Raw genomic sequence first — 24761 nt, forward strand, 5'->3', positions numbered from 1 at the left:
GAATTATTTATAATAGAAAAGAAAACTTAATAATCAATAAGAAAAATAAATAAACATGTCAGAAAAATAAACGATTAATATATTGACATTCCTAGGACCTTGCATACATGATTTTCCATTAATATGAAAATATTATATGAGATTTTCCAGGTAATATAGATACACAGAAGCCGGGCATGATGGCACTTATCTGCAATCCTGGCACCCTGAGGGAGATGGGAAGATCAGGCATTCAAGGCCAGCCTCAAGTGTATATCAAGTTCAAACTAGCCTGAGCTACATAAGACACTGACTGCTCTGTCTCAAAAAAATATAAAAATGGGTTTCAAAACAATAAAGTAATACTAACAATAAAATATGTTTTCAAGTATATGGAAATGTGAAAAATGACAATCTTTAACATAGAAGTAGTATAAATGAGTTTTCATTATAAAATTTCTCCTTAAAGTCATCAACAGATCCTTTAATTTTTTTGTAGGAGTTTTGACAAAGAAATCTATCAGAAAGTGGGTAAACACTTTTGGGTATAGAACCAAAGGATGCTCAATCGTGCCACAAGGACATGTGTTCAACTATGTTCATAGCAGCATTGTTTGTCATAGCCAGAACCTGGAAACAACCTAAATGCCCCTCGATTGAAAAATGGATAAGGAAAATGTGGTACATTTACACAATGGAGTACTACACAGACGAGAAAAGAAATAATAACATATTGAAATTTGTTGGCAAATGGATGGAGCTAGAAAACATCATATTGAGTGAGGTAACCCAGACCCAGAAAGACAAATATCATATGCACTCACTCATAAGTGGATTTTAGACATAACGCAAAGAAAAAACAGCCTATAATTCACAATCCCAGAGAATAATGAGGGCCCTAAGAGAGACATACATGGATCAAATCTACACGGGAAGTTGAAAAAGACAAGATCCTCTGAGTAAATTGGGAGCATGGAGACCATGGGAGAAGGTAGAAGGGGAGGGGAGAGGAAGAAAAATATATACCTCAATAAAAACAATAAAAAATTAAAAAATAAAAAAGTGGGTAAAGTGATTATTTGAAAATCAGTTTCTGATTATGTAAAGAGGAAGAAAATTAATATTAAAGAGGAAGAAAATCTATTAATTTACCAGTAATCTTCCTTATTAAATACTACTTTGGAAATCAAGATTTTGCTTCTCAAATTACTAAGAAAAATATCCATACCCATGATGTGACATGGTTTTGTTTTAAGATATACCTGTACTTCAGACATACAGAATAGGTTATCACTATAATTAAATCTGTACTCAAAAGACTTTTGATTACACATACACATTTGGGGGTGGAAGCAGAAGAGAGGGAAGAAGACAGGGACAATGGGGAATGGAGAAGAAAGAATGAATGAAAATATAAGAATGAATATGAATGAACAGTTCTATGTGTCAAACAACTATTACTTTGGAGGAGTATGAAAAATGAAGCATTCTCTAGGCCCTTACACATAAGCTAAATCACTCCAACAATGTCTGGAAGTAAAAAGGAGAGGTCTCATCTATAGCAGATGTGGTAGTACCTGTGGCTGGAAGAGTTATGCTAATGTTCAATCTGTGAGCCAATTGTTAAGCAACTTTCACCCCCAGCCAAAATTTATTTAAATTGCAAGGATGAGGTGGTTCTTCAACTGTCTGAAGGAGGAGAAAAACATATGACAGCAGCTGGGCTCAGTAATAAATGCTACATTTACCTTGTTAATTTCAAACTGGCTCACTGGGACACTGCCATTTAGCACATTTTCTCCAATTTCTATTAACCTCTTCTGAATGTTTTCCACAATGGTGTCCCTGCTTTGATCAGAAAGAATCTGCCCAATGACAAAACTGCATAAAGAAACAAAAATATGAGTTTTAATATCATGCATGCATCAACAAATAAAAGAGACATGTTCTGAGATTGGTATGTGGACAAGACCTAAGAGCTAACATGAGGATTAGTGTCTAGAAGGCAGTTTAGATTTTATGTTCATGAATGTTTTGCTGGCATACATGTCTGTAGATGAAATGTGTGCCTGATATCTGCAGAGGTCAGAAGAAGGTATAAGATTCCCTAAAACTAGAGTTATGGACGGTTGGTTCTGGAAATCAAACCAAGGTCCTCGGCAAGAACAATAAGGGCCCTTAACCACTTAGCCACCTCCCCAGCCCCCACTGAATTACTTTATTTTTAAATATTAACTCTACCAAAAATTTAACAGCCTTAGAATTCCCTTTTACAGAGTTCACTCATTTATGTGGCAGCTAATGCTTTATGCACTATACAATACAGAAAAGTGTGCCATCACATTTTATGTAATTATAAAATCCAGAAACAATTATATTCTAACCATATGTTAAAATTTATCTTTACTAATAAAGCAACAGATAGCATCTTTGGCATCAAGATACCATCTCCACCTAAGAGAACTATTTAGCTAGGTAAGAAGGAATATAAACTTCTTAAAGTAAACTTTAAAAAAAATCTAAGGGGCTAGAAAACTGGCTTAGTAGTTAAAAGTACTTGTTCTTACAGAGGACACAGGTTTAATTTTTAGTGTTCACGTGACAGCTCACAACTCTAGTCCCTGGGAATCCAATGTCCTCTTCTGACAACAATGGGCACCCAGCATTAACATGGTGCACAGACAAACATGCTCGAAAAACACCCATACACATAATAAACTAAAAAAAGGAGAAAAAAAATCCAAGATACCAAACTCTTCTTTCTTCAGCTTCCTCTAACTTTATGCTATATCTCAAAGCCTCAAGAAAAAAGAAATATAAGTAAAGAGGCCAATATTTTATCCATTTCTGAAAAAACACAGAGCAAGAGTTTAAAGCTGCTTTACAATTTGTCAGAAAAAGAATCTTAACAAGAACATTTGTATAGCTTTAATTACTAATACATTTCTAACTCAGAGAAATTTACTTCTATTATGATCCATCTTTTCCTAGAAAACACAAAAGCTGAGGAAAACACTCTCATCGACAGCCTATACAAAGTAGTTTTATCTTGAATATATTTGACGGCAATGAAGCATTTCAAATGACATTTCATAAAAGACAGACCATGACCTATACTCAGATGATCAACTTTGCCTAATCAAAAGTAGTTTTGCAAAGCAACACAATCTCTCAACTTAAAAGCAGAAAAGATTGGAAAATAAGTTTAAAACGCTGATATTTAGCAAAAATTAAAAGAATTTTTGAATCCAGCCATAAAGAAAAATTTTATTTTCAAAACTGATCTAGATCACAAAATAGGAATATGTAAAGATGGCAAATAACATGTGGGTACTTCATGCATTAACAAGACCATAAACAAAAAAATCTTTGAATCATAATATTCAGTTTAAGGTACAAGGCTAGTGGGTTGCATATTACTTCAGAGACACATACAGTATTTTGAAACTAGCTCTCAAAATAATCTGTGGTTAGTCAGAAATCATTTATATCCAAATGATATATGGGAATAAAGTCTCACTCCATGGTCCACTTTTAATCACACATTTTAAGTTATAAAACAGGGAAATCATAAAAATTATGTTTATAATTAGGATCTAGGGATTCAGGAGTATAAAACACAAAACTTTCAAAAAGAGGAATAATAAAACAGTATCAACAAAATCAACCCTTTAAAGATCTAGGTATAAAGATTTGCTCTCAACATAAGATGTTATCTTTTATCTGGTGTTTCTTGCTGTGCAAATTTAGCTTTATCTAATTTTCAGTCTAACTATAAACTCTATTTGTAATATGCAATAATAATAGCAACAAAAGAATTACGGTGTGTCCTTATGCTTAGCAGACTGACAGCAATTTTCCATAGCACTTGGATTTTCTAAAACAAAAATTTGAAGGACAAACAACAAAAACAAAATTAAAAGCTAAACTCACTTTCCGGTGTCCTTGGCAAGATCACACCAGTCTCTTCTAACTATATCTAATCCTTTTAGCTCCTGTTTGGTAATGTAATTCCCATCTGACGTTGGTTCAACAACCAGAGCAGCATATTTCTTTTTCTTCAGCAGTAGTAGAGACTTGAAAACACCATCAATGTCTATTTCAAGCAATTTGTATAATTTATTCACTTCACTTTTTACCTGTGAAAATTTCAATTATTTTATTGTCAGATTCTCAAACACCTAAAAGGGTAAAAATGCACATGTTATAAATTTCCAAGAGTTAACCTCAAAAAAACTTGAAGGCACATGTAATTAAAATTTATTATTTAACTTACACAACACAGACTTATTTAGGGTACAATTTAAAAACATTGAAGTACAAAATGAGATCTTAACATCACTCTCCAATGTTTACTGAGAATATTCACAGACAGAATATCACAAAGTTATTGACTCATGGATGTTTACTGTAGCACTATTAACACTAACTTAGTTAAAAAATCAGCCTAGGTGTCCATCAACAAAGGAATGGGTAAAAAACACTCAGTATATCCAAACACAAGGAATTTTTCCAGGCATAAAGAATTAAAATATAATGTGTGTGTAAAAATGAATACAATAAGAAATATTCAACTAGTTAAGTCAGACTCAGAAAAACAATTATATGCATTGTAGATTTAATTTTATATGTATATATATTATTGTATTGTATTGTATGTATTATATATATACATATAAAATCATATGACATGAAAATAGACAAAAATTGTCTAAGAAAACAAAGGAGCTTAACTCACATATGGGGGTAGGAGGCTATGGAGAACATGCCCAAAGTACAATGCATACAGTATGACAATGTCTGTATAAAACCTAGAAGTATCTACAATGAATATACACCAATTAAAATAAAAATCGCAACAATTTGGGAAGTTGCGGCAGGATGATATTAACATTGAAGTCAATTTTGGATGGTTACAAAGTTCAAGACCAGCATGAGCTTTTATCTCAAAAAAAATATCTTTTTAAAAAAATTGACAGAGATAATATAAATATTAACATTCCATCAAAAAAAGGCTATGAACTGGCTCGTTTCACTCCAGGAAATACGTAAACTAGGTCTTTCTTGTGCAGGTCTTTCTTAAGTGTAAAAGAATGCATATGTATTTGCCTTGAAACTACTGAATTAACAACTAGACAATCCAATAACTATGTGGGCAAAAAATATATAAAACTTTGATAGATAATGTTCAAAATGTTCATTATCGCCTTGAGTACAGACAAATAACAATGTGCTGAATAAATAAGTGAGCAGTCTTGAACAGTCTTGTCCTTTGCTGACAAGGCCAAGGCACAAATCATCTCCTCTAAGGAAAAATTCAAAGATTTGCAATGCCCACCATGAGTACAAAAGACCAGACCTATGTACAAGTGAAAAGTACAGTTCAAATTCCACACTTTCCAGGAAGGAAAACCTGGTAATTTATAAGGTATTTCCACTTTTAGAACACTAACACAAAATCTTAACAATCAAGTGCTCAAGTGTGAATCACCATTAAGTGGCCACCAATGGCTGGGCAGTGGAGGCATATGCTTATAATCCCAACACTCGGGAGGCAGAGGAGGTGGAAATCTGAGTTCTAGGCCAGCCTGGTCTACAAAGCAAGTTCCAGAGAAGCCAGAGCTGTTACACAGTGAAAACCTGTTTCAAAAAACAAACAAACAAAAAAAAGAGGCTACCAACGACAGCTTCTAAATGTCCCTTTGTATCTTCTAATATATTTAAAATACCCCGATAAAATTAAATGTATATGTGTGAGTACACGTGTATATGTAGAAAGGTAAATATTCATCCAATCATATCTACATATAAAATATTATCTGAATACTATTGGAAATAATTTCCTTGTGAATGACAATACATGAAGTTCTAATAGGACTACATTTAAACTTTTTTCAAAGGAAAAATGTAATCTACTTTTTAAGGAAACCAACTGCCTTTGAATTTTACCCTCAAAACAAATTAATATATGAAAAAAAATAATGAAAAATTTAGTGACACCCAATTTATTATTTTCAAAAGTATATACATGTACATAACACATGAACTGATTTTATTTACTGTGTTAAATACAGAATTCACAAATCCAGGTAAAATAAGCAATCACTAAATCATCTCACCTTGTTTCCCAATTTAAATACTTCTTCCAGATTGGTGCTGTTGGTATTAATCATAATAGAATCTGTATCTCCATAAATAACTTCAAGATTCATCTAATGAAAGCCAAAAGTATAAAGATTAATAACAAAAACATACTGGTCACTACAGACAATGAAACTAAAGGTTTCTAATACTAGAAACTATAGGTGTCACTGATTTTTCACAGGTCATGTTACTTGCTATCTATACTGTAGGGCTACACTTAGAGATTAAGCCTTTTGTGAACTAGAAATACAATCATTGTAAGATTAAGAAAACTTTCTCAATTATCGTTTTAACTATATGTAGTTTCAATTGAAACAGAAAATGAAATTTAATAAAAATAAGAAGAATAAGGCTAGGAAATGGTCTATATTTAATTATTCTACCATGTACTTAGCAGTCATAGCAGTTTAAGAAGCAAAATTATAGATTTAAAAAATTCTGGAGCACAAATATTTATTGGATTCTCAAAGAATATTTAGTAGAATATGAAGAGTGCTCCCCCAAATCAATCATAACAAACAACACTGCAATACATACACTATAAAGGCTTGGAAATAAACTCGAATTAGCACCATAACTAAGTTGCCTGAAAGACATATAGGCTTCAAGCAGGTCTAGTACTAGATCTTATCAGGGCTGATTCAAAAGAAAAGGCTGCAATCCCTTATCAGGGACTATAAATGTAAAGGAGGTATACTGAAAAACAATTTCAGTATGTTTGGGTTATAATTTTCCTTGAACACTAAAATGTCAGCAGGTATTGTATTTAAGAGTTGTTTTAGAATGCAATGTTCAGCATTACCTTCTGTACCATGTCTTTCGTGTGCATCAAAATCTAAATGAAACAAAAGTCAACATTAATATATTACACAATTACAAAGACATAAATACAACACAATTTCCAAGCATCTTTAAAGCTCTTGGATGTTTCATAACACCCAATCTCAAATAACAGTAACATCAATATAACCTAAGTTTGCCTTCATGCTGATAACTAGTAAAGACCTGCAAGGCAATAAGTATCTATTCCTGTGTATCTTTAATAATCATGTATAATAAAGTAGCCCTTAATAGTATGGTAAAGGTCACTTATTCTCAGTACTAAAATTTTAATAGAATTGCATGACTAAAGAGAGCTTTATAGTGCTTAAAATCTAGCAATCCATACTCATATTCAGAATCATAAGAGATGAAGAACAAAGTACTCCATTTAAGATTCTTTTCTAGACTAAATTCCTTGAAAGTGACTATATGGTCTGGAGCTAGCATAGTGCCCAGTAAAATGATGGATTTCAATACAAAGCAAATGAAAAAAAAATACAGATAACTATGAATGGGGTCTGCCCCCAGGCACACATGGCTACATGCTTTAAAACATAAAAAACATAAACACAGACAAAAGCAGATATGTTACCTTTGGCCCTATCAGAGGCATCATATTAAATATGTGAAGGACTCTGAGGATGTAATAATATGATGCACTGAGAGCAGAGACAGAGCAAAGAGATACTAAATCATGTGCAAGATACTGCTATGCTGAGAGCACTTCCTACATTCTGTCCTTTCTTTCTCCAAGATCTCCAAGAGGTGGCTACTATTAATATCCACATTTGTTAGCTGTGAAGTGATAAAGAAAGTAATTTCTCTGTCCTAGCCACAGTAAAACAAGGGTACAAAACTAGGCACTCTAGCTCCAGGGCAGAAACCTTAGTCACTCAAAACTATTGCCACTCCAGTATCACTCATTCTCCATGCATCGATCTAAGTAAGATTTTTTTTCAATGAATCAGAAGTTTGCTTTCATCCATGGTTTTTTCTCCTACATTTTCAGCTAAGCTGAAATCTCAAGGTTTCATTTCAGTCTTTCTTATTCTCCATAGTAAAGAATACTTCTGTCTTTGAAGAACCTTATCCATCTACCAATCACTGCCCATCATCATTGTTCATTACCGTTTCTTACTAATGTCCAACTTTCTTCAGATGTTCAATAATTCTTAGTGGTTTTCATGCCTTGGCGGGGGATGGGGGCTCATGGTGAATTCTGATTAAGCTTTGATCTGATGTTCAAAAGTAGTTTTTATAATGGCTATATAGTGTAATTGATGAAGGAATCCCCTCTATTTGTTGCTTTTCTTGGTTAATGAGTTAAAAAAAAAACTGCCTTGGCCTGTTGATAGAGCAGAACTTAGGTAGGTAGGGGAAGACAAAACTGAATGCTGGGAAAAGGAAAGGGTCAGGGAGACAACATGGATCCGCCACCAGAATAAGACATGCTGCCAAAACTTAGCAGATAAGCCACTGCCACGTGGTGATATACAGACTAATAAAAATGTGTTAAACTAAGATGTAAGAGTTAGCCAATAAAAAGTTAGAGCTAATGGGCCAAGCAGTGATTTAATTAACACAGATACTATGTGGTTATTTCGAGGCTAAGCTAGCTGGGCAGCCAGGACAAACAAGCAGGCCCTCTCCTTGCAACATGTAATTACCTGAGGATCATTAAATAACTAAAGCAGTGACAACCAAAAAGTATCTCCAGAACTTGTTCTTGGTGTGTAACTCTGACTCCAGTGTTGAGAATTACTATGCAAGAGTACTAGCTTTCTAAAATTTATTACATGGTTCTATTTTTTTCTCTTCCAAAGCAAATATTCCCCTCCGCCAATATCTGGTCCAGAATATCTTTGACCAGAAGTGGTTTTATTAATTAAAATATTTTTCATTTATTTTATATCCCTACCAGTTTCCTCTTCTTCCTCTCCTCTCCGTCTCCCCTCCACCCCATCCACTCCTCCTCTATTTCTGTTCACAAAGAGGCAGGCCTCCCATGGGTATCAACAAAGCATGGCATATAAGCTGAGGTAGAACTAAGTTCCTCCCATTGTATTAAGATTGGGTGAGGCAACCCAGTATGAGGAATAGGTTCTAAAAGTCAGCTCAAGTATCAGGGACAGGCACTGATCCCATTGCTAGAAGTCCCACAAACAGACCAAGCTACACAACTGTCACTCATAGGTAGAGAGCTTAGGCTGGTCCCATGCAGGCTCCCTAGCTGTCTCTCTAGGAGTTTTAAAAAGAGTTCCCAAGATGATTCTTAAGATTGGTCTAAGAAAACCATGGTAATTCCACTCTGGAGACCTTCCTAACTTAGACATGTTCATGACTTTACCTTGAGCAATCAAAGGTAAGGAAAATTTCTCTAGAAAACTTCTGCAAAACATTTTTGTTTCTCATGAGAATTAAAAGAAAACCAGCATCATACATCGAGGGCTGCAACACCCATCATGGTAACCATGAAGAACCATCCCGGAAGGTTCAACCTAAAATGCTGAGAATAGAACTGTCTCACAGAGATATGTGGTTGCTGCTGAATAACACCTGTAAAGCAACATTCTAACTTTCTTAGAACTTACCAACTTGAATGAATCAGGACAAATCTCCTAAAATGGAAGCCTCCAAGATCAAACATAAATTCTACAGTTATATCTAAACCCCAGCTCTACCTACTCAGCGGTTATTTCCTTCTCAAAACCTCTAGCTGGGCAAGAAAAACTTCATAATCTTTAAATAGTTACCACATACAGGTTCACCTTTTGGTGCCTTCACTCATACAATGGAATTTCTTCCCCAGTCCTCTGACGATGATTACATTTTACAAAGTTCAGCTTAAATCAAATTTTATTCCATAAAATCTGAACTGACCATCTGAGCTAGAACGATCTCATTGACTGTTCTCCAGTTTCTCATAGACCTTGCTGTTTCTCTAGTAACTGAATGTGCTTTGTACTATTAATGACTGTTACCTTCCCTAGGTAGACCACACGCTTCTGGAGGCCCAAGGGCATGTTCACACCTACAGACCTCAGATATGACAAGCAATCAAAAGCTATGTGTCAAGTGACTGACAGGTCCCATTGTAATCTCAATTATTTTTCTAATAGACACTAGAATTAAATTATTGTACAATGCAGTGTGGGGGAAATACGCAACGAACTTTTGAGGAAAAGGACATAATAAGGTTAAGTTAATCAAAGAGAGGACAGAACTACTTATCAAAGGTTCATCTCCACCTCCTTACAAGACATAGCTACTCTCATCACAATGGTCAACTCCATAAGCTCTCCAGGTAACTATTATATGCAAGTGAAGTAGTACAAGAACAATTTGTCACTTTTTCAATACATATTCAGTATACATGTTCTCCAGTGCTTTCTACTAAGAGCTGGTGACGATGCCTTCAGGTCAAAGTTTCACCACAGTCTGCAACTCTTCAGTTTATCTGATGTTGTATCAGACAAACTGTAAGCAGGCTGATTGCTAACCTCCTATGTTTCTTCACTAAGCAGTTCTACAGGGTGCATACTGTGGTAACCCTGAATCCAATGCTAATTGAACTACTAATGAGCAAGATCATCCAAAGGCTGCCTTAGGCTAAGGCCTCAATTCAAACTGTTTATTGGGAAGGGCTCTGCTATTGGATACCCAGCGAACTACAAAACTTAGCATCTAGCCTGGTACATGGGGACCACTAATGAACAGTTGGAGGATAATGGCTGAATGATCCTAAAGATAGGTAATTCACAAGACCCAGGTAACAAATGAGGAAAATTAAACTCTCAGACTTCAACTGAAGATGTGTTTGATACAGAGGTTATAGTTCACTGTCTGACCTAGAAGCAGGACCTTTGGATTCATTTTCTTTTTACTGTATCCCACAGCCTTATTACAAAAGCCAATCCACATGAATGTTCTAGAAACTATTAATCAAAAACTTATACATTACAGGTATTTCCTCCACTGAAGAAATGCATTTTTAAAAATAGCCACTGGTATCCAGAAAAATCTACGGGACACAAGGTACAGTGAATACAAGATGACCGTTCATAAATTCCCTTCAAAGTGACAAGGCTAATATTAAAGCTAGCAATTCTGACAGAAAATCTTTTTCTAAGCACGAGCGGCCAGCAAACAGGGCTCTAAAAGATTGCTAAATTCATTAATAAGGCAGTCTGCAGCTATCTGATTTCACAGCAACACCTGCATATTTAGCTACTCATTACCAATTGGATGATGGAATTTTTTCAAGCACATTTCAAAAATCTGCCAACTTCAAGTGTAAAAAAATAAACTTTGTGGTTAATTTTTCCCTTAACAAAGTACAGCTGTTGAGAATAATTGTTCAAGATCTTACCCTGTAATGTCAACTGCAGCAGAACAAAGAGTATTTAATTAGCAAATCTATCCAGTAATTCAACACCTATTATATAAAATGCCTTCGTGATTTTATTCAGGATAATTTGCTAAGAGGGTTATTACTGACATTCAGATGGAATTTAAAATTCCTACGCAAGTCGAGTCATAATAGCAGTAATGATCTCCCCAATCAGGAGATTCGGTGTCACACAAGGCTCTCTTGCAATGCAGCAGCCGATTTCCTGACTTCTTAATTCCTGGGCTCAGCTCAGTGAGAGCCCTTCATGCCGATATTTCAGTCAGCAATACATCTTTAATGGGACTCTATTAAAATAACTAGAACAAAAATGACTTTTTTTTGGTTAAAAAGAATGACAGCACTGCCATCATATCAATCATTGCAGGCTTTGCAGAACAGTGCCTTTAGGGGAAAAGAGGAGGGGGAAACAGGAAAGGGGTGGGGGTGGGGAAAGTAATAATTAAAATAATATCAAAAGGTATTTAAACCCAAATCTGAGCCTCTGAAGGCTGGAGAAAGATGGTACAAACTAGAAACAAAACTTTAAAAATTGGTTTTTAAAAGAAAATGGTTTGTTCTGAAATATACTTACAATATGCTGTTTAGTAAGCAGAAAGTACAAGTTTTCTACACCAAGTTTAACAGCAGCAACCTAAGCCTACTACTGATATGCCAAGCAGGACACCTGGGATTTATTTATATTTTCTTTCCAACAATACCGTTGTGCTGCAAAGCACTCAAAACTTATGAAATGTTTTTTAGGTGTCATTGCAGATTAATAGTATTTATTAACACTAAACAATAGAGAGCATCAGTTTTTCACAGTTAAAAATCAGTTTTTCACAGTTAAAAAAAAGTTTCAACGTCCTACTCCCAAGATTATGTCTACTAATAAATACTAACAAGAAGCCCATTTTGATGCATAATCTATATGTTAAACATAATGAAAATATTACACTCTAGTGAAATAGTATATAAGGTTAAATTCCAAACAAATTATACATAAAGAAATGGTAAGCGAAATCTCAATGGCTACTAATGACACAGAGTCAGAAGTAACTGGAAAATTTTAGAAGTAGATTAGCATAATAGAGGTAGCAAAATGAAGGATTTTGAATGATAGGAAATAAGAAAGTAGAAGGAACGTAAATACTGTGATATTTGGTAATCCAGCCGTCATTTAAGTGCTTCCTCTAAATTTCAGCAGTTTCCAAGCAAGACCCAGTGCTACAATTCTACTTGGTGAACATTTTTAAAATAGAATTTACACTGCATTTTCTCTCCACATTTTTAGTCTTAATTCTTATATATGTTTTCTCCGTAAAATGCGCAACGAATAGGTTCTGAGAGCTTAATATGCATTCTGTTTTCTGTCTTTAACAATTACTGCCTTTATGCTACTGGGTTGCTTACTGCTATTAACATTAATTTATTTTCTCTAAAACTGGGGTGTTCTTTGTACCTAGTTCCCTGAACTGGATTGAAATAAAAAGAACTATATGCTGAAAAAGTGCTCTGTAAAGACAAAACATTATACAAATACTAACTTTAAAAAAAAGTGAAAAAACCTGAGTCCTGATTTAAACTACCAATTACTAGTTAGGTCTCTGAGTCTTCACTGATTAAACAAGGAGGCTGATTAAACAAGTCTGACATGAATAAATGTCTCTTCACTAGATTTGGTTGTTTTATTTCTGAAGCAAACTCACTTCTTTAGTATTAGGAAAGGAAGACATTAATATATCCAGCAAAATAACAACACTGACTTCAATAATATATTTTCCTATTTTTTGCCTTTGAACGTTTTAATTGTAAAATAACTAAAACCATTAGTGCTCACAGACTGTCTACACAGCTTCATGCACATAGTATAAGTGGCTGGCTGGCTATATCTGCAGTAATTAGAAGCACCCAATACCTTTTGTTATCTTTTTCTACTCCCAGAGAGTGCACATACACATCTACAAATTTATCATGGTCTCTCATCATCAGCACCATTTATATTTTAGGCCACATAGTTCTTTGTCAAGAAGCAAGATTGAGAGGCTATAAGCTAGCTATAGACAGAGATCATGTTGTAACTAAACCTAACACAATTCCTGGCACAGAGCAATAATTCAATAAATAATTATCTCAGGTTATGATATAATGAGGAACACCTTCAGTGGTCCATTTCGAAAGAATAAAGCTATTATAAATCAGAACATTCATCTCTAGAAGACCTCTCCTACACAGACACACAACATGTATTTAAATGCAGGCTCTTTCCATACAAGAAATGAAATGAGTCAGTTTTAATCTTCCAACTCAATCCACGGTTATATAAACAGATCAAGAAATGAAATTCTAGTTCAACAATAAAGGCCCATCGATTATAAACTTAACTGAAATCATATTCTCCTATACATCTTCAGGTAAATGGAGTTTGTTTTAAACCCTAAATTTATAAGCTAATTAGATCTTCTGGTAACTTATGTGTAAAGAATAGAAAACATGTTGAAAAACAATACTTTCTGAAAGGATTCTGCTCCCCAGAAGACACATTTAATGATATTTATCAGTATCTCTCAATTACTGCCCTACAACTTGACAGGGCTCTAATTTTGATCCAAAAATCTAAAATATCATCAACTATGGTTTCAAATTTTAAACTGAATCTCTTCCATATCTTACAATTTCTTTACTCGAATATGAATATTTGTCCTGTGGATTTTTATAAACTCACATTCCAACCTTAAAGAAACCCCCCTTTCACAACCAACATGCTTATTATTCTCCATTCAGTATACACTTCAGTCTTTGGTTTAGAAGTTCAACTTATGCTGGAAGAGTAACTCCAGGCTTGAGGTTGTATCAAACACGGGACCCGGGAGAGTTTGTAGAGATGGGTGTAAAGCACACTTAAATCTAATCTACTCACTAATACAAGAGCTCAAGTATGGGCCTGTATACTCCAAAAATATTAAATTCCCTGTAAAAAAAATAAAATCCTAAGAAGCTAAAATTGAAACTAGAGCAGGGGATATTAACCTAAGGTCAGTAAAAAAATTTTTAAAACTCCTAGAAAAGATTTGAATATATGCATTTTTCTAGGAAGACGGTCCTCATTTTTCATCAGATTTGAAATTTTAATTTGCTTAAACCTAAGTACCCTTGAAGATACCCGAAAGTCACGAGATCAGAACTTTCTGACTCCTTAGGATTCTTAGAATATCCATAAGATTATAAACACTCCCACTCAATGGGTCTTGCCCCTAGCTTTTGAGTTGGGCATTTTCAGCCCCTACCTCTAGTGAAATTCTCCTCACAAAAAAGCATGTACATGTCCAAAAGCTCTGAGAGTGGACTCCCTGATTGATTCATCTGTGGGGCTAATTAAGATGCGGCCAAGCTATGTCCATGCTTTAGTGAACATCAGCACTCAAGCAAGTTTCACACAACCTGATTAAAATTGACTCAAAATGTCTTACTTCAGTAATCACTTAGATGGAATGAATTTTACATTAGTGGGATCAAGCATGAACCAAGCCTCAGTGGAAATGAAAAGGGCTTACAGTAATAGGATTTATAAACCCATCCATTAGGTTAATGGCTAAATGATTTACATGTAACTTTCTCCCCCACCCCGCCTTCCCTCACCCTTTAACTCAGTAAAAACTATGCTTGGCATTTTCCACTGCAGTGCCACACACAAAGGAAATAGCCTTTCTATTTTGGGACATTCTAATTTCTAATAATGGCCTGGGTAGCTACCATTAACTCTTTCAAAGCACAAATAATTGACTAATAAAATTAAGTATTCTATAAGGCCTGAAAGTGCTTAATTGATCATAATTGTCTATTTGAGAAGGAGGCGTCAGACTGGCTATGCTCAGATAATGAAGTTGGGCAATTCTGAAGCACTGCAATCAAGATAATACTTACAGCTAAAAGGACATTAGCATTTTCTAGAATCTGCAACATTTTCTTTATAACTGAGGTCATGGGAAAATCTGACTAGAAAACTTTAAGCTCTCAACCCCTAACAAACAAATGACAGATCTAACAAGTTGTCACTTGTCATTACTAAGCACATAGCTTAAAGCTCAATCCTGAAGGAGCACATAGCTGGTAGTCTAGAGGACATGAAGCTGGAAAGTGACCAATGCATTGCCTTCATTTTGACAAAAGCATTTCTGGTTTCACCAAGTCTCCTTTGTAGAATCAGTATGCAACAAGACAGTCACTGTGCTGCTTTCCGTTACTCTCCATGTACGTGCAGGTAGAAGAAGGAACTTTTATCCTTCCTTTTTATTCGAATTGTTTTAGTATTGAAATTGAACCCAGGGCTTCAAAAATGTCAGGAAAGTGCTCTACCACTGATCTGCTCCCCAATATGACTTAGACAGTTCTACACTGAATACTTTAGAAGGTAACTTCTTTGCTCAGAACTAAAATTATACAGGAAATTCTGTTTAACTGTGATCATCCTTTCAGTACACCCTCTTATAGTAAGGTTTTTAAAGAAAGGCTATCTTATTAGGAGTTCAGAAAAACAATTCCATGCTTTAAATCGAGGGGCCCACTTCAGAGAAACAACTTTCAGAAAGATATTCTAGTTTCAGGAAAAAGTAATTGTTTTCATCTATTCAGAAAAATAAGTACTACAGACACTTGCTCAGCCATTCTTCTAGAATACAAATATTTAAGAACGAATCAAATAACAGGTTATATCATTTATTAACCATTTTTTTTAGCCTGCCCCATTACCTTCTATATTTTCAGAAAAAAAGTATGAAAAGAAATTAGAGAAAAGTCACCTAGGAGGGAGCCATAGAATACAGTCTAGAAGCAGTAATTTAAGATTTGTGTAAGAATCTGCTTCTCACTGCCCCCCCCATTGTCCTTCACTTCCAAATTGGCATTTCCACTCATTGAAGTTGGCCACGGCTCAAGCATTTTATACAAATATGTGAAGCACTGTATTATCTTTCATCTTCTTGTTTAGAAGCCCCCCCCCCCAAAGAATTCATTTATTCATGCACCAAAAAGAATTCACTGAATTTCTCATGCACTAGCTGATAGGGAACACAAAGATGAATGATTAAGCAATGACCCCTTTCTACAAGGCAATGGTGTCACACACCTTTAATCCCAGCACTTGGGAGGCAGAGGCAGGCAGACCTCTGTGAGTTCAAGGCCAGCCTAGTCTATAAAGCAGTTCCAGGAGGGCTGTGACGCCGAGAAACCCTATCTCAATAAAACAAAAACAAACAAACAAAAAGAAATGATCCTTTCCTTTGTGTGTGTGTGCGTGCGCACACAAACACACATATATACATGTACATGATAGACACCACTGGAACCAGAGTCAGAAAAGTTTTTGGAACTAGATTACATATAAATGGAAGATGAATCACAGAGATAACAGGAAAACGAGAATGAAGGAAGACTATGTAAAGAATATACACACTGATACACAGAAACTGAAAGCTAATAAAAGGAAATCATATTGTTCTAAAAGATTTTTTAAAATAAGAGTTTTATTCCTCCAATACAAAGACTATAAAACATACATAGGGTTAGAATGGTCAGGGGAAGTGGGTAGAGTATAAAGAAAAGCCTGAACTATGAAAGAAAACCATATTAAGGACTTGAGAGAGTGACAAGGTAGACTGACAGCATAAAGAGGTCTCTAAGACAATAAAACATGTAGCAAACATTTAGGGTAGGAACACAGTGACCAGAGTGGCATGTTGTGGGCTGAACAGCATGAAAAGTGTCAGCAGGAATACAGAATCACATGTATTTGAGAAATGAAATCTAGATGACTTGGCGACAGGTTGCACTTGGGGTAAGAGGACAATGGGGTCAAGTATAATGCTTATGTTCTTGACTTAACAACTACATCATCATTCATTATGAAAAGGAATATGAGGAGGGCAGTTTTGAAATTGAATAGGACATACTTTAGGGACTTTTCAATGAAGAGGACATGACTAGCAAGAGGTTCAGTGGGTAAATGTACTTTACTGGGCAAGCCCAGTGACCCGAGTTCAATCCCTGCAACCCTTGTAAAAAGCAGAAGGAGAGAACTGACTCCAGAAAGCTATCGTCTTAACCTCCACAAGTGCACCACGGCATGTGTACATGTGTGCGCACACACATCCCTATACACTACAAATAACAACAACAACAACAACAATAAATTTAAATGAAGATTGCAATCAGGCAGGTAAAAGCTAAAATGCTCAGAGAGCAGAGGAGATGTAGAGTATTTGGGGGTACAAAAAATCTAGTTAAAAGAGGTACAGTATATGAATAAGCAAAACAATGTCAACCTACAAATAACAGTCTTGAGAGACAGATAGGACAACTCAGAAAAGGCACAGCAGAGAAAGGGGAAACTACACAAATGCTCACAGCACAATCAATGATACTAACATGACAGGTGCTCCAAGCTCTTGATCCTCATTCCTCTAGTACCTTCCATTCCCTATCAGCTATCGTGTCTCCATTCTGTCAAATGAGGAGCCACTGGCAAATCTGACACAGACTGCCAGTCAGACAGTCAGGCACCATATAATGACCTTGAATGAGAACAATCCTAACAGGTGGCTAGTACAATTGTGAACAAGGTCAAAAAGGAGAACACTGCGCCTTTTCACAAGTCACCAAAACAGTTTCAGAGTGCAACTCAAATAGCAACTAAAACCTCCATTTCTGCCTGTTTTTGAGATGATGTTGATAAGCTTCATGGAAAAACTGAACAAGGATCAATTTATATCACATGAAACAACTAACTTTAGTCTTAAGTAACCAAACTTTCCTTTGCCTCTCCCTCAAGTTTGCAGAGAAAGTTGTTCTTTCTTCTGCCAAATTTGGCACTATTAGAAAGCAGTTGATTTAATTTAGCCAGTAAAAGAAAAGATGATGGATCCAGACTCACACCTAAAGTCCTAGCTCTCAGGTGGCAGAAGCATGGCAGTCATCATGAATTCAAAACCAGCCTGGATTACATAGTGAAATTGAGGCAAGCCTGGGCTACAAAGTAAAGCCTTGCCTCAAAAACTGAAAGCAAAACAAGACTGGGTTCTTCTCAGTATTCAAATTATATCCTTCATACTTTCCAAGAGAACTATGACCAAGTCAGAAGTGATTTTTCTACTTTTTGACTGGTTAGCTTTCAAAACAGCAAATGTCTCACAGATCTAATAGAACTTTAACCCCAGAACAAGTCACTGTTTATACAGGGCAAGCAGCTGGAACTCAGAAGCAGGTGGAGGTGGAAGGATTGATACAACCTTCTCTAAAAACAAAGCTTTAATCAAGGCCCAAAGATCCCACTGGATGGTAAGAAGCCAGGAGTCCTGTAGCCTACTGTTACTAGGAATGGTGGTGATGTTTGTGTGTATGGGGGTGTCTTTTTCTTCTCTGGAGACAACTCTTCTCTACTCCTACCCTCTTAGACCTTATGACTGCAGATGGCATGGTGAGAATGATACACACACCACTGGCATGTGGGTACTCAGATAAAGAATCCTACCAGTAGATCAGGTTGCTGTCAGCTGTGAAAGAGCCAGCACTTCAGCTGCTTCTCATTCTTTATATTTAAATGGCAGAATGGACTCAAGAGCATGGTAGCCTGTTATCCAAGAAGACACTAAAGATTTAAAAAGATAAAATCAAAACACTTGAGGGTGCACAAACTCAAATAGAACTAAGGAACTGAACAAGTGCTTCAGAAAAGCGCAAAGAGCATTTGAAAAAAACAGTAACTAGAGAGCTTCTCTTAATGACACAGTATAAGGGGAACTAAAAAATGGGAATAAAAAGTTCAAAAATACAAATTAATTCCTCACCAATAGGATTATAATTAGAACAATTAGATGTTAGGATGTATTCCAAAGTTATCTAATCAGTCTTCAAAGCCAAAGGGCACATACGTAAATCAATAAAATTTCAACAGCCTAAGAACTTCTCAATGTAGAATTAAAAAGCACTTTATGTATTCGTACACCACTACCAACATCATCACTGGATCAGTCCTGGCTTAATTCTCGTTAGTTGTAGACCAAGTTGGATTTTGATGTGCAAATTGCTTTTGATGATATTTCATTTTAAACAGATAAACACTTTTTAAAAAATGCAAGCCAAAAAACACCCTTTTGAGAAACTAAGAAAACAGATGTGGAAGCCATTTGTTTAGATGAAGAGGAATTTTCGCTTTTATAGGAATACAATGATTCATGAACAGGAAAAAAAATTGTCATCAAGTTTACTTCAATAGATACTCTTGGGTTTGAGGCAGCTTTCTAAATATGGCCATTGCTTTTCTTCACATCTCAACACTCCTGAAATATCTCAAACTCCCACTAACACTTTTGTCTTTGTTCTTTGAAGTTTTCTGCTTAGTTTTAATATATTATGCTGGGGAAAAATTCCACAACTGTTGATACCATAGATATATTTCTCTATCACTTAGATAAACTGAACTAACTATCAAAGGCTTTTGTTGTTTATCAAAACCATGCTGGCCTGGGCAAGGCATGGTAGCACACCTGTCTTTAATCCCAGCCCTCTGGAGGCAGACACAGGTGGATCTAAATTCAAAGCTAGCCTGGCATGCATACTCATTCAGTTCTAGGATAGCTACACAGTAAGCCCGTTTCAAAAGAAAAACAAAAAGAAACAGATAGGCTTAAGATTATTATAAAGAACACAAATCAACCTCTTAAATAATAGCTCTCCTCAATGTTGAAGGAGATGGAATAAGAAAGATGAAAGTGAAGTTTTTCCAAGAACTTCTGTCAAAGAAAAAAAAACTACATTTCTTTGTTTTTGTTTATTGAGATACTAAAAACTAAACCAAGAGAAGAAACAAATGGTATCAGGTTTAAGGCAAAGGCTTAAGAAATTTCTCTTCTTCCTTTTTGCCCTTTTTTATTCACTCATATATTACATCTCAACAGTAGTTTCCCCTCCGTCCTCTTTTTCCAGCCCCTCCCCCACCTCCCCTTTCCCACAGATCCACACAGTCCTTCCAGGGATATCAACAAAACACAGTGTAAATAGTTACAATAAGACTAGACACATACCCTCATATTGTGGGCTGAATCGAGCATATAGGAGGCTGGAGTGGGCCAAGTTAGCGCAAAAAAGTGACAGAAAAACATGCAGTTGGCGCCAAAAGTGTGACAGCTACACCAAAAGCATAACGGAAAAGGGCGTGAAATCCAAAAACAGTAACGTCACAAGGCCCATGAAGAATTTTCCCAGTCAAGATGGCGCTGGAGGGGAGTAAGGGGGTAGGAGATCTGACTTATTTACAAAAAGGATGATTGGAGTTAAAGATGGGGTAAGATGACAAAAAGTGCCTGAAGCCCTCATGATTCCCATTAGGGAGTATAGGAGCCATGGGTCAAGCAGAAGTGATTGCTGATGTGATTGGCTAATTTCCCTTCCTCTCCTGAAATTCGTGGGGTTTTGCTTTAGAAGTTGCAGGCTGTAAGGAAATAAAGGAGTTCCTTGTTGACTCGACTCCCCACTGAGTCTGATTGTCTCCGGACAGGGGGCTGAGTGACTGAGCAGCATACTTCCCCTCCTCAGCCAGGGCCAGTCCTGGACAGATGGCTCAAATACTTCAGCAGGGTCTACAGAGAGACCCTGCACTCATATCAAGGCTGGACAAGGCAACCCAGTAGGAAGAGTAGGGTCCCAAGCAGGCCAAAGATCAGAGACAGTCCCTGTCCCCACTGTTAGGTGTCCCACAAGAACAGCAAGCTACACAACCATGCATATGCACAGAGGACATTCAGACCTATACAGGCTTCCTGACTGTCAGTTCAGTCTCTGGGAGCTCTATGAGTTCAGGTTAGTTGATTCTGTGGGCCATGTTCTTATGATATCCTTGACTCCTCTGACTCCTACAATCCTTCTTCTCTCTCTTCCACAGGATACCCTGAGCTCAGCTTAATGGTTAGCTGTGGGTCTATCTGCTTCTATTAGTTGCTAGATCAAACCTCTGGTGATGATTATACTAGGTTCCAATATAGAAGAGTATATTTAGGAATCATTTCCTTGACTTTTTTCTTTTCTTTTTTTGCTAGTTGTATTCAGTTCTTTCCTAGGTCTCGTGGGCTATCCAATCTCTGGTTCCTAGCCATCCAAGCAATGCAAGGAGTGGGCTCCCTCTCCTGGTGTGGGTCTCAAGTTGGACCAGTCATTGGTTAACCACTCCCACAAGTTCGGCTTCACCTTAAACCCACCCTTTTCTCTTCTATTCCACACCCATCAGCTGACCTTCTGGCAGTCTGTCTTTGTAGAGGTATCAACAAGGCCTGTGAGTATGAGACAAAACTGGTTCATGCTGATCAACTTCTTTAATGAACAATAACAAAAAATTTGATTCTCTATCCCTTAAGATTCTACCACAATGCCAACTCATGATCACAGATGAAAACAATAACCTTTTCCCAATACACTTGTTTTCCCATATTGACATTTTACTTTCTATAGTTCAGATTTCAAAATTGATTATCTTATACATAACACTTTCCCAAAAGATAGCCTCTTCCTCCATACTTAGTGATTTTACACTGATGCCAAACAGTCCTAAAATAATATGGGCAGCTACTTAGGACATCTTTGTGTTAACCACCTTTTCTTATTGTTCTTACCAAATACCTGGCAAAAAACAACATAAAGGAGGACTGAGTTAATTGGAGGTCACAGCTTGAAGAGATACCATGCATTATGGTAGGAAAGGCATGGTAGGGAAAACAGTTGGTAGCTAAGATAGAAACCTTAATCTGTTAGGCTAAGGTGAACCAGGCAAGAGAGAAAAGGGAATGCTGACACTCGGCTGGTTTTCTATCATTCCCCTATAATTTAGGCCAGGAACTAGGCCTAGGTGATAAGCATCATCTTCATTCAGGACACATTTTCTCTGAATTCTCTCTAGAAAGGTCCTCCTTGGAAGACCCACGTGTATCTCTTTAGTGATTCGAAATACAGTCAAGTAACAATTAATTAATCATCACAATCTTAGACCCTAGCTACTCTTATTTTACCCAAAAGAATACCACCAAAGCAGTACAACTAGTTTTGCTGCCCAAGTGACATGCATGGCTCCTCTGATGGTAGTTTGTAAAATGGGTACCATAGCACATGGATGATACAGAGGATATTTTGTAGGTGTCAGTTCTCCCTATCCTAAGAATGAACACTTAATGGTCAAGATTTTCTACACCTGATCTTAGTCCAAAAGCAGAGAAGTGTTGGTCAAGACTAATGACACTTTATCTCAATCTACTACTTAGTTTATTATCTTAGGAGTAATACAACAGAATCTCTCTAGTTAAAAAAATATTTAAAAGGGGATCAGAACTGAGGGAATCATAAAAGGAGTTTCACTAACCTAAAGGAATGTGTAGTAAAAGCAAAATAATGATGATCACTTCCAACTGAATACTTTCCACTGTTTGAAACTTAAAGCAATGGGACCCAAGAGCTGGACTAAAGGAATGTAAAAATGGAGGGCTAAACTAATCACACCAAGTCCCAAAACCTTTTTTTTTTTTTTTGATCCATTCCTATCTCTCTGGAAAGAAAAGAGGCACGGCTTGAGACCATGCACAGACCAAACAGTGTAGTCAATTTTTAAAAGGGTGGGGTGTTGATACAAGATGGGAAAGGGGAGTAAGTGGCTAGACATCATTTAAATATACTTGACTTTACTTGTTATACTTTTCTTTAAAAGGTAATCAATACCCAAGGCTCTAGCCAGGGTCAGATGTCTGACAATTCATGTGCCTTTAGTGGAATGACCAATATGCTCTTCACATTTCCTCAAAATCCAGTCATTTCTGTCAAGATTCTGTAAGAATCTCTTTTCTTCAAGCCTCTCTGGCTCCTTTCACTCCAGTGTCTGTAGCATCCGTTTCTCACCAACCAAGGATTACTACACTTGACAAATACATTCTGACAGTCTACAGTGCTCAAGACATGACACTTACCACTCAAGATGAATGAAAAGCAGTCTGCACCCTTTAAGAACGTGCAAACTATATTGAGAATTTGCACTTAAGAGTATTGACAGTAGCCTCACTTCTTCATACTTTCATTTTAATGGTTCCCCACTAACCTATCACCACCTCATGGTTAATGTGTAACCATGTAACCTATGCTTCATTCTGAGAACTTAAGATTGCTCTTTTTCCAGTAAAATTTTCTTGGCAAAATTAATGGTCATTTCTCAAATTACATTCTCCTTAAACACCTACCCTAATAGAACTAAGTCCTTCATCAATCCAAAACAAGCACATATGTAAGCATATCTCAAGACACTGACAAGAGTCCCATACCGGCAAATTTGTCCCTCTTGAGAATCACTAACCTGTATCTGTAGCTAAAATAATCTACATAATCTTAGTAGGTCATGCTTGAGAAGTGACTTTCATAAAGCAAACTGATTCTAAACATATGCATACTGCAAGAGTATCTAATGCATGTTACCGAATAGTCTTTTCATGTTTAGGCAAAGTTTTCTAAGTCTGCAAATATGTCAGATACCTCACCTTCACTCCATTCCAGTAACTTGGGTGAGAAGGCTGGCCTAATGTACTAGAGCCAGGTATCACTAACTACCAACTGGACTTGGCTAAAAGGAATGACTACAGTGATCAGGAAAGGAAGGCGATTAGAGGTAAATGCCCAAGGTTCTCTCCAGAGGAATGGGAAATGCTATCTGGGTTCATATACTCATGATCAGGACTTTTAAGTATATATCCCTTCCTCTTTCCGAAGAGGAAAACATTCATGCAATTAGTTGCCCTAGTGTTCTTACAGTTTCTCTTATTATTTCACTACTGCCTGCCCACATTTTTTAAGTCATCTCTTCAGCAGATATGATTACTCCCAGTGCTATCTTATTCCTGTTGTAATCATGGCTGATACATCAAATAAATTCTAAAACAAAGGAAACATTTTTAATGTCGTGCTTGATCCTCTTGAAATCAGACTCACAAGAAATATCACATTTTGAAAATCTAGGCTTTTAGGATTTGTAAATTACATGTACTATGAACTTTCGTTAAAGAATAATCCTAATACATCTCTTAACTGTGACATATTAACCAAAATGTTCAAAGCTCTATTTATTTTAACCAGAATTTATTACAAAGAGAAAGTAAGCAGACTATCATCTCCCCCAAAAGGTTTAAAAGTCATTACATGTGACTATTACTATATTAACTACATGATTATGTTTCCATGCATGTTACTACTGCACAATGAAACTGAACATGAAATTTGCTTGTTTTTCTCACATGCAATCATATTCTGCAATAGTCTCTTTAACAGAGAATATATGTAAAAAACTGTCAACAGTTGAAAGTGTTACAGAAACAAAACCCATAATATTAAGGACACACAACATAGTTATCCG

General features: G+C 36.2%; 1 protein-coding gene across 3 annotated transcripts in view; it reads right to left on the reverse strand.

Annotated features, from left to right (window-relative positions):
* Positions 1-24761, reverse strand: part of Pola1 (DNA polymerase alpha 1, catalytic subunit) — a 323376-nt gene that overhangs the window by 186548 nt on the left and 112067 nt on the right. For all 3 annotated transcript variants that reach the window (XR_005283881.1, XM_038317189.1, XM_038317190.1), the window contains 4 exons: positions 6926-6958; positions 6099-6191; positions 3913-4118; positions 1728-1860 (listed from right to left, as the gene is read on the reverse strand). Coding sequence is in view for 2 of the 3 variants with exons in the window: in XM_038317189.1 (XP_038173117.1) it covers positions 1728-1860; positions 3913-4118; positions 6099-6191; positions 6926-6958 (465 nt within the window). In the remaining variant the exon portion in view is untranslated. The remainder of the gene's footprint in view (positions 1-1727; positions 1861-3912; positions 4119-6098; positions 6192-6925; positions 6959-24761) is intronic.

The sequence above is a fragment of the Arvicola amphibius genome, chromosome X (genome assembly GCF_903992535.2).
Source record: "Arvicola amphibius chromosome X, mArvAmp1.2, whole genome shotgun sequence".
Lineage (NCBI taxonomy): Eukaryota > Metazoa > Chordata > Mammalia > Rodentia > Cricetidae > Arvicola > Arvicola amphibius.